The following is a 16,548-nucleotide window of genomic DNA, read 5'->3' as shown; positions in this document are numbered from 1 at the left end:
TTTTTTTTTTAAGGGCACTGTTTCCTAACAGCAGGATAATTTTCCTTTGCAGTTTTAATATTCACAACTCCAGCTGCTTTCAGTTGCCTAGTCTCACAGACTCAGCTGGTTGAGATGAAAAGCTTTTTGCATTTACTAATGAGCTCACACAGATTGCTTATTTACCTATCAAAATACCAGACTCTCCTAACCACATAGCCAACACTCTTGATCTTTTTCTCACGAACAACCCTTTCAAATACACAGTTGTGGTGAGTGTTCCTCTAGGCAGTTCAGGTCACAATTTGATGATGGCCTCTTCTCAATTGGAGCCTATCTCTTGTGGCCATTCTCAACCTTGTGTTGTTCGCATTACAAGAATGCAAAATGTGATGATCTACAAGATTTCTATTCTTCTTTTCCTTGGTTGGAAAAGAAGAATAGTGTTGTTTTACTGTTTTAAATCTTCTGATGTCAATGTTTTCTCAGATCGTATTCTTGCAGGGATGAAATCCTTTATTCCACACTCCACGTGAAAATCTTGTCCTTAATGTAAACCTTGGTTTTACCGTAAATGTGCTAAGGCTATTCAAGATAAGAATGTTATATGTCACAGTTGACCCACATCCAAAACTCCGGGTTAATTTTCTTCCTACACAAGCCTGCAAAAATTGTAAAGCAGTTATTAATCAGTTCAAACTAGATTAGAAAACTTGCTTCTTGTCCAAATAGTAGCCGTGCATTCTGGTCTCTTGCCGATCTCTGCTTCCTCCTGTGTTAAAACTTGATGGTTCTATTGCCATCTCAGCTAAAGATAAAGCTTACTTGCTAGCATCCTACTTTTTCTTCTAACTTGTGTATTGAAAATCTGTAAACCACCTCCTACTATTACCACTACACCTCACTCATCTGTTATCTTCCATCAAAAGGTTGTCAGAACAATTTTGAACAATCTTAATGCCAAAAAACTCCAGGTCCTGTTAGTATTTCTCCAGTTCTTCTCAAAATCTGTACTACTGAAATTACTCCTGTTCTTTTTCACCTTTTTGCTCTTTCTTGTTCACTGGTCTTGTTCCTTCTGCTTTGAAATTTGCTCATGTCCAGCCAGTTCCTAAAAATGGTTTAAAATCATTCCCATTCAAGTGCCATTGCAAAAGTTATTGCTTTGTGCAATTAGCAAATTGAAATATTGTGGACCATTCTCCCCTCTCCCATGAGAAAACTGCAACAGGAATTTCTTACTTGAACATTCAGTAAGATGCTGATATGAATGAAAGAGGGGCGCCTCCGTAGCCAGGTGGGCAGGAGCAGCAGTGCGTAGCACTTACTTCTTGATTAGACCGGGGTTCGAGCCCGTGACCACCAAATACGGAGGATGCGGAAAGGTCAGGGATGACCACTGCATATCCCTGGAGCAATATGGCCTTAGTTGCTAATGCTCCTAAAAACCAAATAACAAATAACAATGAAAGAGGTCTCATTTTCCAGCAAGATGGGGTACCACCCATTTTTATTTGGAGGTATAGACATATCTTAACAAGAAGTTCCACAACACATAAACCAGTGAAACTGGTAAGCAAGCATATATCCCAAAAGCTGCTATCCTCCCCTACCTTGTAGGGGAGGATAGCAGATTTTCTACAATCCCAACCACTCCATGAAGTGTATGGGGAGAATTAAGTATACTACGATTTTTATACAGGGTGATTCAGAATTCCATACCATTGATCCTGTAATTTGTTTCTAACAACAAAAGGAAGCAAAGATGTTTTTAGGATTATTTTCAAAAATCATATATAATTATGTTAATGTTTTGCAACATCACTTCCAGAATCAGGGATATCTATGCAAAATTAAAAATTATCTTTTCAAATGCTGTTGTGTTACCGATTTTGTATAATTTAAAAGAAATTAATTAAAATATGAATTAAAAACTTTAGATTTCTTCTCGTCCATATCATATAATAAAGTTAGTGGTTGGTATATGATCTGTTAACTAGGTGGCCTCTATAAATTCTCTAAACACATTAATTTCATTGGAATTTTTCTAGGCACCACGTCCACCCAAACAGCCTAATATTCAGGATTTTCAGTTCTTTCCACCGAGATTATTTGAACTTCTAGACAAAGAAATTTACTACTATAGAAAAACCATAGGATATAAGGTAAGGAAATACATTCTTTAGTTATGAATTTGATTAAAAAATGCATGTACATTATCCTATAGATAAATTATATTAATCTTGTTATAACATTCCCAGTTGGTGGCTTTCACAGTGAAAACTGCACTATGTTAATGATATCCAAAGTGTAAGTGTATTTTCCACTTGCAGTAGGAAATAAGATGTAAACAGTAAATAAGATGTATGCTAGAAATTAATAGGGTTTTTGACTACAGAGACAGAACTTTTATTTAGAAACCAGAATAGATCATTTGTGCTTAGATAGGTCTTGGTGAAACAGACATTCCTATGGTCCTGTCTTCTCAGAGCATCTACCTGCATTATCTGCTAGCCTTTCCATCAAGGCTGTCAGGTAAAGCCTGTGAAAGAAATAATATTACCTAAACCAGGGATGTCCGAAAATATTTCGTTTCAAAGACGTACCTTTTGAGAGATCTCTATTAAAAATTTTGAAAATTAGCCGCTACAGTAATATTCACTGCTATTTCAAAATTTAAAAAAATCTATTCATGCATAATTCATTTCACATCCTTGTATTTCGATGACTTTTTCCTCTTCCAAGTAATCAGGTCAGTGTGTGAATTTAAAACCTTATATGAACAGCAGTTTCATGGTGCACTTATTCAACCATTAAATCAGTGTTTCCCAACCGGGGTACACATGGACCTCCAGAGGTCCATAGAAGCTTTGAGGAGGTCCACAAGAAAAAAAAAATTGTATTTCGGGGGTCCATAATATGAGCTAAGGGGTTCGTGATAAAATATTATAAATAAAATAATTTGTTAAATAAAAATAATAATAATAATAATAAAATAAACTAATGCCATAGGAAAGTCCAGAAATTCGCAGTTAGAAGATACTCGTATTTTCTGGAACCTTCTTTAGTTGATGCAAAAAAAAATTTCTTTCCATAGAAAATTCTCGAAGAAGAAAACATTATTTAAGCCAACTAATCTAGAAAGAGTCAGTCAGTCAGAGGCAGTCATTTCATTCTATAGTGAGTAATCGGCATCGTCGTGGTGAAATCTACTGTTTATGTTATTGAACGTTATTGTTCTAGTGAACTATATTTCCATTAGTACCTACAAGCATTTCCAACATTAAATATTCGGGGTTAATAATATTATTACTGTTTTCAGATGGCTATTGCAAAGAAGAAAACAAGACAGTATTAGACTGAATATCTGTCGTATGGTTTTATTGAATCACCAGAGAATATCACAAAACCAATGTGTCTTATATGTATGACTGTGCTGTCTAATGATAGCATGAAGCCAAGTAAGCTTCGTCACCATTTGAAGACAAGGCACAGCGAAAAGAAAAATAAATCAGTGCAGTATTTCCGAAAACTATGAGACAATTTTCAAGGACGAAACAAATTGAATCAGATTTTTAGTAAACAAGCAAGCAATAAAGATAGCGGTTTATTAGCATCATATGAAATCAGCAAAATAATAGCAAAATCTGGAAAGCCACATAGCATTGGTGAAACTGTTATCTTGCCTTCGATATCAGTTGTAATTTCAACAATGCTAAACAAAAATGCACGTGAAATTACCAATAACCTTCCTTGCAATAACACAATATCCAGACAAATTGATGAAATATCTGAAGATGTAGAAAATCAAGTTTGATGGGCAATGAAGCACTTTTATTGGAATATGTAAGATGTATGGATGATAATCAACTCAGAGAGGAAATGCTTTTTGCAAGATTCCTCAAAACAGATACTAAAGGTGAAACAATATTTAAGGAAGTCCAGTCTTATTTTAGAGAAAAAAATATTCCACTCGAAAATTTAATGGCTTGTGCTACTGATGGCGCTCCTTCCATGGTCAGTAGGTACAGAGGGTTTATCACTCATTTATAAAATGAATTGCATAAAGTATTTTGCATACATTGCGTGATTCACCGCCAACATCTGGTTGTGAAGAGATTGAGTGGACATCTCTTTCGCAAATTTTGTGATGAAAATGAAGAAGGATTTGACCGTCTTGTACTGCATACAGAGGTGCAACAGTTTTCTAAAGGCAATTGTCTTAGTCGTCCTTTGGGACAGTATTGTATCATTTCTAAACAAAAAGGAGATTGGAAAACAGTTGGTTGCCACGAAAACAGACATATTTTACCTCTCAGATGTGTTTGAAAAACTGAATTCTCTTAATAAGCTGCAGCAAGGACATAATTGTGATTTAATATCTAGCAAAGAAGTCGTTAGTGCATTCCTAGGAAAACTCAAATTGTACAGTCTTAATATCTCACGCCGTGCGTTTGACCAGTTTCCAAACCTTGCTTCAGTTAGCAGTGATTTAAAAGATGATGATTGTGTTGTGTATGTTGATCATTTAAAAAAAGTTTATGAAGACATGCAAGTTCGGTTCAAGGACCTACTAGAACTGAACATCCCAGATTGGGTGCTGATTCCATTTGAGGTAAATGTTGCTGATGTTGAAATTGATTTACAAGAGGAACTTGTTGAATCGCAGTCTGATGAGACAGTCCGAAGTCTATTCAAAACAGGAAAGCATGATGTATGGAAGAATAGTGACATTGCATGTAAATATACGCTTTTATGGGAGAAAGCTAAAATGTATGTCATTATTTTCCCATCATCTTATCTTGTGGAATCTGGCTTCAGTCGTGTAACACAGTTGTTAACAAAAAATCGTAATCAACTTGATATAGTAAAAAGAGGTGATCTTCGTCTGACTCTCACAAAATTGGAGCCAGATATTAAAATGCTAATATCAAAACATCAGCCACAAGGATCTCATTAGTAGAGCCTATTTAATGGGATCCTATTTAATAGCCTTAGGAATAAATTTATATATGTTGTTTGAAATAGTATTTTTTTTATTTTTTTTTTACTAATTCTGTCATTACAAGTAAAAATATGTTTGTTTTTTCAATTAAAATTTTCAAAATTTGTAATTTACAATTTTTATATTATATTGGAATTGTTTAATTATTAGCTTTTACTAACCTACAAATAAATATTTCATTTAGGAATATTACTTATGCAATGGGATATTACTTATGCAATATATTACTTATGTATGTGGGCCCCCATTTACTTATGTAAATGGGGGCCCACATACGTAAAGTTAGGACTCAGGGGGTCCACAAGCAAAAAAAGGTTGGGAACCCTTGCATTAAATGAATCAGAAACAATTGGTTAGCACATAATTTATAGAGTTACGTCAAGCAGCACCAAGATCTCCCCAGTGCTGCATTGTGTACTTTTGTGACACAATACAAACTCTGTGAAGGCCAAATAATGTTTGGTCTGCATTCTGTTCTGTTGTTCTTCTGGCCTCTTAGCCGTGTGGCCTCCTGGAAAACCGAAGGTCCCCTCCCCCCCATTTCCATTGACTACCACAAAGAAGTGGCCAGGAAGTAGGGTGTAAGGTCTCTGGTTAGGGTGAGCCCTGGTGTTGTCTGAGCTCACCAGGGAGGCCCCTTATATAATAAGTTTTTGTTTGAAAGTAGCTTGGGACCACTCTCCAGCTGTGGGGGAGGGGGGGGAAGCTGTACAACAAAAGTATTTAGGGTGATAGCAGCCACCAGGCAATGTGTTGCAATGGAAGGGGGGGTCCTGGGCTTTGAGATAGGGGCATTAAAATCAGAGGGCTAGGGTGTCCTAAGTGGATGTTTTTTGTCAGGAAACCTCCTACACTGGTCAGCCTGTTGAACTAGTGTCGGCATTAGTAGTGGAGGTGGGAGTCTCCTGTGTAGGTTACCCCACTGCAAGTTGGGGGGCTGCCATCAAACAAAACACATGTACACAAGACTTTCTTTTTTTTTTTTTTTTTTTTTTTCATTCACAAAAATACAGCTTTCATTCACTCTGTTTCACCCTTCACCTTGCATGCAAACCAAATCACAAGCACAACTGTGACTGATACTTTTTTCATTTTTTATGAGACAAAACGCAAACACTCATTTGGTCATTGCATAGTTTATCCACATGACCAACCATTTACACCACGGTTACTCGTCTTAATTTATAATGTGTTATGGGATTTTTTTTTTATATATATATATATATATATATACACATTATTCAGAATGCATAATATATTCCAGCACTAAATATGGACATTCTCTTTCACTCATCTGGTTGTGCACTCTAAATATAGACACACTTTATTTTTTATTATATTATTTTTTTTTTATAACGTTTAAATTTTTTTTTTTATTGCAGCTTAAGTTCACACACATGAAGTACTGCCGTAACACAAGCTGCCATTCTCTCTCTCTCTCTCTCTCTCTCACACACACATATACAGGGACTAGACGTGCATACACATGTGTACGTAAGCCAAGTTCTCAGCACACATTTATGTGTCCCTTAGGGCACAAACACACTATTATCATGTCACATGAATCTCGTCATTTGCCTGTCACAGAGTAGTACTCTGTGATCCCTGTTTAATGTAAACTGCAAAGTCGGTCGGAGAAGAAACGTCACTGTAACGTAGGGTGGCCGGATTAAAAATTTTATCTCGAGGTACTCATGCTTATGTTTGGGGTATTCATTCCTCGTTTAGGGATACTCACATTATACCTTAAAAAAACTGAACAATTTTAATAACAACCATTTTATTTCTATATTTTGTTGATTTTTACAAGTTCGTGGAATGCAAAATTAATCAAATTTAAATAAAATTAACTGAATTATAGCCTGTGCTTTAATTCATTTGATTCGGAAAATTTTATCGCAAAATTTGTAAACACTGAAGGAAACTTTTATAAATATTAACATCAAATGTTTTACATAATTGTTTACAATACACATTCAATAAACCTAATTTATTTTATCAAAAAGAAAATATTTACCTAGCAATACTTTTCATTTGAGCGAATTTTCTTTTAACAGTTTTTCATTTTTTAGTACATGATGCATAAAATTCTTTGCATGACATATTGTGATTGGTTTTCTTCAACAGTTCTCCTTCAACATTCTTTAGGGCTAATTTATTTCTATCCTTTTTCCATGCTTTAAACATTGAGCTAAATACTTGTTCACTAATTGCATTTTTATTCAAACACCTGGGGTATTTTCGAGGTCTTTTGTCCCAATATTTCTACGGAATGATTTCAACAGAACATATTCTTTATACAGCAAATCGATATTGATATTGGAAATTTTAAATAAAAAAAGTTTGTTGGCTGAGCCTTAAACCATTACAACGAAATAAAAAAGAAGTCAAGTAGAATGTAAAAGGTTACAAAGTAAGCATAATATGAATATTCTACAACCCTCTTTGTAAATAAGGGTGAATTTCAACAAATTTATTGTCAGTTAATTCTTTCTTCCTAAATAATCATCTCAACAGGGTGTTTTATGATTTCTCCTTTTTTCAAATGTTAAAGAAGGAGTTTCTTGGAAATTTTATTATACTTCTAAAAGGGATACTTCTGGCAACCTGTAACGTTGTATATGTGTCATTCTCTTTGAGAAAAGCTGAAGCGAAATGAATTGCCACAGTTCATCCTCCTATTCGGATTTTTAAGATTTATAAAATGCATGCAATTTTCTTATAACCGAGAAAACAAAAAGTACGCAATGGATACACGACATCAACTGGAAGAGAACAGAAAAGGGCGAATTCCATCATTTACTGCAGGACTTAGAAGAAAATGAAAATCGTTTCACGATGTACTTACAGATGAATAAAGAAGAATTTAATTTCTATTCATATGAGAGGCCATTTACCATATTTTATTCAAAGCTTCCTTTGGCACAGATCTTTCCAAGTTAGGTGCCGTCAGGCTTTATCTCAAACATATATATATTCAAGAAAAGGAGTACCACAAGAGTGGCACTGTCCTTAGTGCCACTCTTTTTGCAATACAAACAAACAACACAAACAGCATTCCAAACACCGTTGACTCATATTGGCAGGATATCCTGCCATATCCTGTATTGTACTCAAATGAGTACAATGAACAATTGTACAGAGAAATAGAGTGGACTAGTAAATCAGAATGTCTTATAATGGGGGATTTTAACTTCCCAGATATTGACTGGAACTTGAGGGTTGATCACTCACACACTAATAAGACTTTTGTGGATTTATTGGATGATTGTTTTCTGCAGCAGCATGTTCGAGAGGCAACCAGAGAGGGTAATACTCTTGATCAGGTTATCAGCAGTGATCATTCGTGTATTAAGAATTTGCAGATAAAGTAACCATTAGGTGACAGTGATCACAGTGTACTGATGTGGGATTTACTTAAAGATATAATTACCATCAGGGGTAAAGGAAAGGGTTTTTGCTTCCGTAAAGGTGAGTACAGTGGTCTCCGACAGTTTTTAAATTCTGTACAGTGGGATCAACTGACGATGTTACCAACAGTAAATTCTAAGTGGGAAGCATTCAAGGAATTAATCGTGGAAGCTATTAAATGTTTCGTACCTATTAAGAAATATTGTTCAACGTTTAGGCCTAAATGGTTATCAAATGAACTAATGAGACTCGTGACAGAGAAGAAAAATGCTTGGGATGCATATAAATTATCAAGCGACTCAGAAGCCTATGGCAGATATAAGCTAGTCTGTAATCAGGTCACAAAGGAGGTTAGGCAGGCGAAGGCAGATTACAAGAAATCTTTGGCAAATGATGCTAAGAAAAACAGCAAGGATTTCTTTACTTATATAAACTCTAAAAGGAAGGGGATGAATCTGATTGGTCCACTTGATATCGATGGTTCAACTGTTGATGATCCTGCTCAGATAGCAAACAAACTGAATGAGTATTTTGCATCTACATTCACACTTGAGGAGTTATTAAGGTTTGAAAATGGCAGAAGGTTATCAAATTGTAGCAGGGTGCTTAATGATTTTGTAATAACTGAAAGCAAAGTGGGGGAGAAATTGTTGAAGTTAAACATAAGAAAGGCACCTGGGGTGGATGGGATCTATCCAGTTATATTAAAGGAGGCGGCAAAGCAACTAAGCAAACCCTTAGCCATAATTATGAGAGCATCCTTGGACTCAGGGGAGGACCCCATGGACTGGAGATGTCCAAATGTATCCCCAATTCACAAAGGTGGATTGAAGGGTGACACGAGTAATTACAGACCGTTTAGTTTAACTTCTGTTCCGGGTACAATAATGGAGTCACTGGTTAAAAATGCATTGCAGGATCATCTAGACAAGACTGCAGCAATAATTCAGACACAGCATAGGTTTGTTAAGGGAAAGTCTTGTCTGACAAATTTGATAGGACATTATGATGTGGTTACAAAGGAACTGGATGCAAAAAATAATTTTGATATCATATATTTGGATTTCAGGAAAGCTTTTGACACTGTTGTCTGTGGAAGTCTATTGTACAAATTGGAGCAGAATGGTATTAAGGGTAAGTTGCTATAATGGATAAAAGGATGGTTGAGTGGGAGAAGACAGAGGGTGGTAATCAATGGGTGCTGCTCTTCGTGGACTAATGTTATTAGTGGAGTCCCACAGGGTTCGGTGTTGGGTCCTCTGTTTTTTTTTTTTTGTATATTTATCAGTGATATTAATGAAGGTATATCAGGCTTAGTGTCGAAGTTTGCAGATGATACAAAGTTGGCAGGGTTGTTAATGACAGTAATGGCAGGATCTAGTAAATTTGGGCAGATGAGCTAAGAAGTGGCAACTGAAATTTAACCTTGACAAATGCAAAGTACTGCATATGAGTAGAAGTAACCCCAGAGAAACGTACCGACTGTGTGGTACTACACTTAAGGTGGTAGAAAATGAAAAAGACCTGGGAGTAATTGTGCAGTTAGATATGAAGTTTTCTGAGCAATGCAGACAGGCTGCCAGGGCAGGTCATGGGGTTTTGTCAATGATAAAAAGGAATTTTGCTAGCAGGGAAAAGGAGGTGGTTGTCCCTCTGTATAAGGCAATGGTCAGGCCTCGCCTTGAGTACTGCGTACAGGTCTGGAGGCCTCATTTTAGGAAGGATGTAGATTTAGTTGAGCGTGTACAGAGAAGGGCAACAAGATCGGTGAGGGGAATGAAGGGATCCTCTTACCAAGAGAGGCTTAAGTTCTGCAAATTGCAGCGGCTGGGGACTAAACACCTGCTCGGTGATCTGATTGAGGTGTATAAGGCCTTGAAAGCTTTGAACACGCTAAATTCTGATGGGATCCTTCTACTTGTTCAGATTAATAACCTAAGGGGGCATAAATTCAAATTAAGAAAAGACAGATGTAGAATAGATGTGTGGAAATGTGCCTTTAGCCAGCGGGTGTTTAATTGCTGGAACAAATTTCCATCTGTCGTTGTGGAAGTTGATAGGTTAAATAAATTTAAGGAGGAACTGAACAGGCATTTGGAGGGAATGGTTTGATTTTTTTTTTTTTTTTTTGCCTGATGCTGCATAAGCTCATGCACTTGCTTTCTTGCATCACATGCCATTACTACTACTACAACTACTACTACTGTATGGTAAGTTCATCTATGGAGATGAACTTACTATATCCTGCCATTCCCTGAATATTAACTATATTGAGAAGCATCTACAAATATCCATTAATAAAATTGAATTATGGATGGCACAAAATGGATACAAACTGTCAAGCCACAAATCTACAGTCATACATTTCTGCACAAAGCGCAGAATGCATACTGAACCTGAGTCGCACTTGGCCAATCATCCTCTACCAATTGTGAGCAGTATTTGCCTCCTAGGGCTAATTTTTGATTAGAAGTTAAACTTCCAGGAGCACATAAAATATCTAAGAACCATTTGCACAACGAAAATGTATATTCTCTGGGTTATCTCCATTACATCTTGGGGTGCAGATTGTTATCCTCTGCTCCACTTATATAAGTCCCTAATTAGATCTAGGCTAGATTACAGAGCACCTGTTTATGACTCAGCTAGGGAGAGCACCTTGGCCCATCTTATGCCCATTCAACATTCTTGTCTTAGGATAGCTCCAGGTGCATACAGAACATCACCAGTTCAAAGTCTTTATGTTGAGGCTCACAAACCTCCACTTAGCATCAGAAGAAAGATGTTGTTGATGAACTACTCAGCTAAAATTAAAAGCCTGCCTACTCGTCCTATTAGGCCACTACTGTATGATCCTCAGTGGAAAACTCACTATGCAAATAAGCCCGGAACAATTTGGCCTACTGGTATCAGACTGCAGAATCTAACAGAAAACTGGAACATTAAACTTGATAATATCCTCAGAGAATCCAAAGATCCAGCTCCCGCATGGACTACCTTCACACTTTATTATGATGAATACTTTGAGCAATGGGGTAAAGGTTCTATAGCAAATATTAACATCCAACAACTGCATTTTGCTTACACACAAAAATATCCCCACTTTACTAAGATCTACACTGATGATTCAAAGTCTCACAGTCAAGTAGGTGTAGCTGCCGAATACAACTGTCCTAGTGTCATTTCCGGCCGAATGCAGCAATTATACTGTGAAGCTCCATGCCATCAAAATTGCCCTGAAACATGAACTCACTCCTGTCAATAAATAAAAGTATAATATATACTGATTCATAGAGTGTTCTTTTAGCTGAAAAGCAGTTTCACGCCTTCCTTTTATGTTTATTAAACCTCATAAAACATGAGCTGATACTGCTTCGTGAGTATCAGCAAACTGTTGTCTTCTCTTTAATCCCAGGTTGCAGTGGTATTCCAGGAAATGAATGTGCAGATGATTCTGAAAAGCATCCCTCCAGCATAGCCTCAACAAACAATCTATTCCCATATTCTGATTACAGACACAATGTACAGAGAAGATGTATGGAACAATGGGCACTTCTGTGGAAAATGCAAACAAGCTGTTTGAACCTGAACCACAAGTATGGACATCTAACTGTTGTAAAAATAGAAAAGAAGTATTAGCATTAGCATTAGCATTAGCAGAGGCATATGATGCAAGAAAGCAAGCTTATTCAGCATCAGCCAAAAAAAAAAACAAAAAAAAAAAAAAAAACCCACTCCCATTTCACCCCTCCGTTCGTTCGAAATACCTGTCCAGTTGAGCTTTAAATTTGTTTAGGCTATCAACTTCAACAACCAGTGATGGAAGTCGGTTCCACCAACCAACCACCCGCTGGCCAAAGGCAAATTTCCGCACATCTATCCGACATCCGTCCTTCCTCAATTTGAATTTATGCCCTCTGAGGTGATTATTCTGAGAAAGATGAAGAATCCCATTGGCATTGAGCATGCTCAAACCATTCAAAGCCTTATACACCTCTATCAGATCACCTCGCCGGTGCCTAGTCTCCAGACTCTGTAATTTGCAAAACTTAAGCCTTTCTTCGTAAGAGCAACCCTTTGTTCCATTTACTAATCTTGTTGCCCTTCTCTGTACCCGTTCCAGCAGCTCTACATCCTTCTTGAAATGAGGCCTCCAGACCTGTATACAGTACTCAAGATGTGGCCTTACCATTGCCTTATACAAGGGAATAATCACCTCCTTATCCCTGCTAGAAAAATTCCTGTATATCATTGACAAGACACCATGAGCTACTCTTGCAGCTCGTCTGCACTGCTCAGAGAACTTCATATCTGCCTGCACAATTACCCCCAGGTCCTTTTCATTCTCCACCACTGTCAGTGTAGTACCGCAGAGTTGATACGTTGCTCTGGGGTTACTGTTTCCCATATGCAGCACTTTACATTTGTCGATGTTAAACCTCATTTGCCACATCTCAGCCCATCTGTTCAACCTGTCCAGATCCTGTTGCAGCAGCATAGCGTCAGTATTGCCCTTAACGACCCTGCCAACCTTTGTATCATCTGCAAACTTGGACATTAAACTTGATATCCCATCATCAATATCATTCATAAACACCGAAAACAACAACGGACCCAACACTGAACCTTGAGGAACTCCACTAATAACATTAGTCCACGTTGAGCAGTGTCCATTGATTACCACTCTCTGTCTTCTGCCACTCAACCATCCCCTTATCCATAGCAGCAATTTGCCTCCAATGCCACACTGCTCCAATTTGTGCAGCAGTCTTCCATGTGCAACAGTATCAAAAGCCTTTCTAAGATCCAAATATATAATATCAAAGTTATTCCCTGCATCCAGTTCTTTTGTGACTACATCATAGTATCCAATCAAATTGGTCAGGCAAGACCTGCCCTTAACAAAACCATGCTGCGTCTGAGCTATAACTGAATTCTTGTCTAGATGATCCTGCAGTGCTTCTTTAACCAGTGCCTCCATTAATTTACCTGGAACAGAAGTTAAACTAACAGGTCTATAATTACTTGTGTCAGCCTTTGAACCTCCTTTGTGAATTGGGGTCACATTTGCACATCTCCAGTCCATAGGTACCTCCCCTGAGTCCAAGGAAGCTCTCATAATTATGGCTAAGGGTTTGCTTACTTCCTTTGCTGCCTCCTTTAATATAACTGGATAGATCCCATCCACCCCAGGTGCCTTTTTTATGTTTATCCCCAACAATCTCTCCTCCACTTTCCTCTCAGTTATTACAAAATCATCCAGCTCACTGCCAATGTTTACTTTACCTACATCATTCTCCTTCCTGAATAACTCCTCATGCGTGAATGTAGATGCAAAATACTCGTTTAGATTGTTAGCCACCTGAGCAGGATCCTCAACTGTTGAACCATCAATATCCAGTGGACCAATCTGATTCATCCCTTTCCTTTTCGAGTTCAAGTATGTAAAGAACTCTTTTCTGTTTTTCTTTGCATCCTTTGCCAAGGATTTTTCATAGTCTGCCTTTGCCTGCCTAATCTCCTTTGTGACTTGGTTACAGACCAACTTATATCTATCATAGGCTTCCATGTCACCCATTAATTTGTATGTATCCCATGCATTTTTCTTCTCTGCCACATGTCTCATTAGTTCATCTGACAACCATTTAGGCCTAAACCTTGAACAATATTTCTTAGTTGGTATGTAAAGCCTGGTAGCCTCCAAGATTAGTTCCTTGAATGCTTCCCATTTTGAGTTTGCTGTTGGTAACATCATCAGTTGGTCCCACTGTATAGAATTTAAATACTGTCTCAGACCATCATAGTTGCCTTTACGAAAACAAAAACCCTTCCCTTTACCTCTGATGGTAGTTACCTCCTTGAGTAAATCCCACTTCAACACACTGTGATCACTGCCACCTAGTGGTTCATTTATCTGCAGGTTCTTAATGCATGAGGAATCACTACTGATAATCAGATCAAGAGTATTGCTCCCTCTCGTTGCCTCACGAACATGCTGATGTAGAAAACAATCATCCAATAAATCCACAAAAGCCTTGCTAGTGTGCGAGTGACCAACCCACAAATTCCAGTCAATATCTGGGAAATTAAAGTCCCCCATTATAAGACTCTCTGATTTACTGGCCCACTCTATTTCCCTGTACAATATCTTATTATACTCATCAGAGTCATTAGGCCTATAGCACACTCCTACTCTCAATTTTGATTTCCCTATGCTTATGTCACACCAAACTGACTCGACGCTGCCCTGTCCATCGATGTCGACTGGCTTCACTTCCTTGGACTTTATGTGTTTCTTAATTAATAGCATAACCCCTCCTCCCCTCCTGTCCTGTCTATCCTTTCTATACACATTGTATTCCCCAAATTCCAGTTCCGCATTACTTATATCTGTGTGACACCACGTCTCTGATATCCCAACAATATCTGCCTTTGATGTTTTGAGCAATACCTCAAATTCATCAAATTTATTTACCAATCTCCTAGCATTGGTGTACACGCAGGTATACATGCACCTGTTTCTATTCTTAGCTACCCTAACACAACCCATGTGTTTACTTGTACCGCAATGACTACCAGCAGTCTCTGAAATATCCTGCATCCTGTTTTTCAGACTTCTGCTCATTTCAATAGAAGCAGTGCAAGAATCACTTCCACCTCTGCCACTGGCTACTGTTAATCTATTAGTCCTTGTATCCCCCCCAACTAGCAGTTTTCCGACCCACCTAACACTGCCTCGACAGCATCAGCAAAAATTCTTGCACCCTTTCTATTTAAGTGTATCCCATCCCTGTAGAAGCAATCTCTCCTGTTAACAAGTACAGTCCAGGCTGAAAAAAATTCTACCCCTTGAGCCTTGCACAATCCCTCCAGGGCCGAATTGATCGACAAGTAGTAATCTTAGCCAGAACCTGAATTGGTCATACTCACCTCATACATTGCTACCTGCTTACAGGAAATGATCCTCCACAGTGTGCACACTGCTTGCAACCACTTACAGTAAAATGTATACTCCTTGAATGTAGCTTGTTCAACAATGCCCAACGAAAGTCTTTCAGTTTCACTTCAGATCTACAACAACCTCTGTCTCTCAATAGTATCATAAGTAAAGAAGCAAATCTCTCTGAATTCTTTCTGTATTTAAAACAAATTCAAATGTATGACTGTTTCTAACTGCTCCCCATGCAGTTATCATAAGTGACTTGATTAATTTGGGAGGCACAATATGGCCTAAGTAGCCCTTGCACAAGAAAATACCATAACAACCCCCTAGGAATGGGACCAATTTCTGCTATAAATTCTGTTCTTGGTCCTTCAGATTGTACTGTCATACAGGGAACCATGACCTGTCAGTATACACATGGTGAACAGGGCATAATACTTTGGTGGTTTTCGGCTGACTGTAGCCACCTGTGGAAGAAACCTTCTGGTGACTTCACCTCTGATTTCATACTCCTAATTGTTTTGCCATTTCTCACAGTTTTATAGCAATTCTTTTTCTTTCAGCTTTGATGTTAGTGGCTGTGTTTAAGGCTATCCTAAGAAATTCTGTGGATATACCTTTCTAAGTCTGTAGTAAAGTCCTCTACGGACTATTTCTAAATATAGTGGGAGAGTACCGGCCAACACTTGCAATGATTGTGTGTGCTCACTGTGCAACATCATCTGGTAATTGTGAACAGTATAGTTCTCTGTATTGTTTCTAGTTTCTTTATCTTTCTAACTATGGCCATGTGGGTAAACCAGGCACGGGCTCCATATGAGATGATACGAATGAATACTGCACGGTAGATGATTGCTATGGGCTTTTTTTTTTTTTTTTTTTTTTTTGAGCCCACAGTCTACTCCACTGATCCTGGCAATCATGCCTGCATAATTTGTTACTTTTTTTGCCAAATGGGTTAGATGTGGGTAGAATAGAATGTTAATTTTGAATAAAAAAAAATCTTATTTCACCCATCCATTTGCTCTAAAAGTTTATCCAGTTCTTCCTTTATTTAAACTATCAACTTCCACAATGAGAGATAGAAGTTTGTTCCAGTAATCAACTACCTGCTGGCTAAAGGCAAATTTCTGCACATCTATTCTACAACTATCTTTCCTCAATTTGAATTTATGCCTCCTCAGGTTTGTAATCTGAGCAAGAGAAAGAA

The 16,548-nt window shown here is 37.7% G+C and overlaps 1 protein-coding gene across 1 annotated transcript in view; it reads left to right on the top strand.

The window, feature by feature from the left end:
• The window catches only part of Iswi (nucleosome-remodeling ATPase imitation SWI), a 473,510-nt gene that overhangs the window by 372,791 nt on the left and 84,171 nt on the right, over window positions 1-16,548 (top strand). The window contains exon 18 of the mRNA XM_090385082.1: window positions 2,031-2,144. Coding sequence (XP_090241208.1) covers window positions 2,031-2,144 — 114 coding nt within the window. The remainder of the gene's footprint in view (window positions 1-2,030; window positions 2,145-16,548) is intronic.

This window comes from Mastigoproctus giganteus, chromosome 11 (assembly GCF_048544385.1).
Source record: "Mastigoproctus giganteus isolate SK-2022 chromosome 11, ASM4854438v1, whole genome shotgun sequence".
Classification (NCBI taxonomy): Eukaryota; Metazoa; Arthropoda; class Arachnida; order Uropygi; family Thelyphonidae; genus Mastigoproctus; species Mastigoproctus giganteus.
Note: the sequence above shows the minus strand (reverse complement) of the source record. Positions and strands in the feature narration are given on the sequence as shown.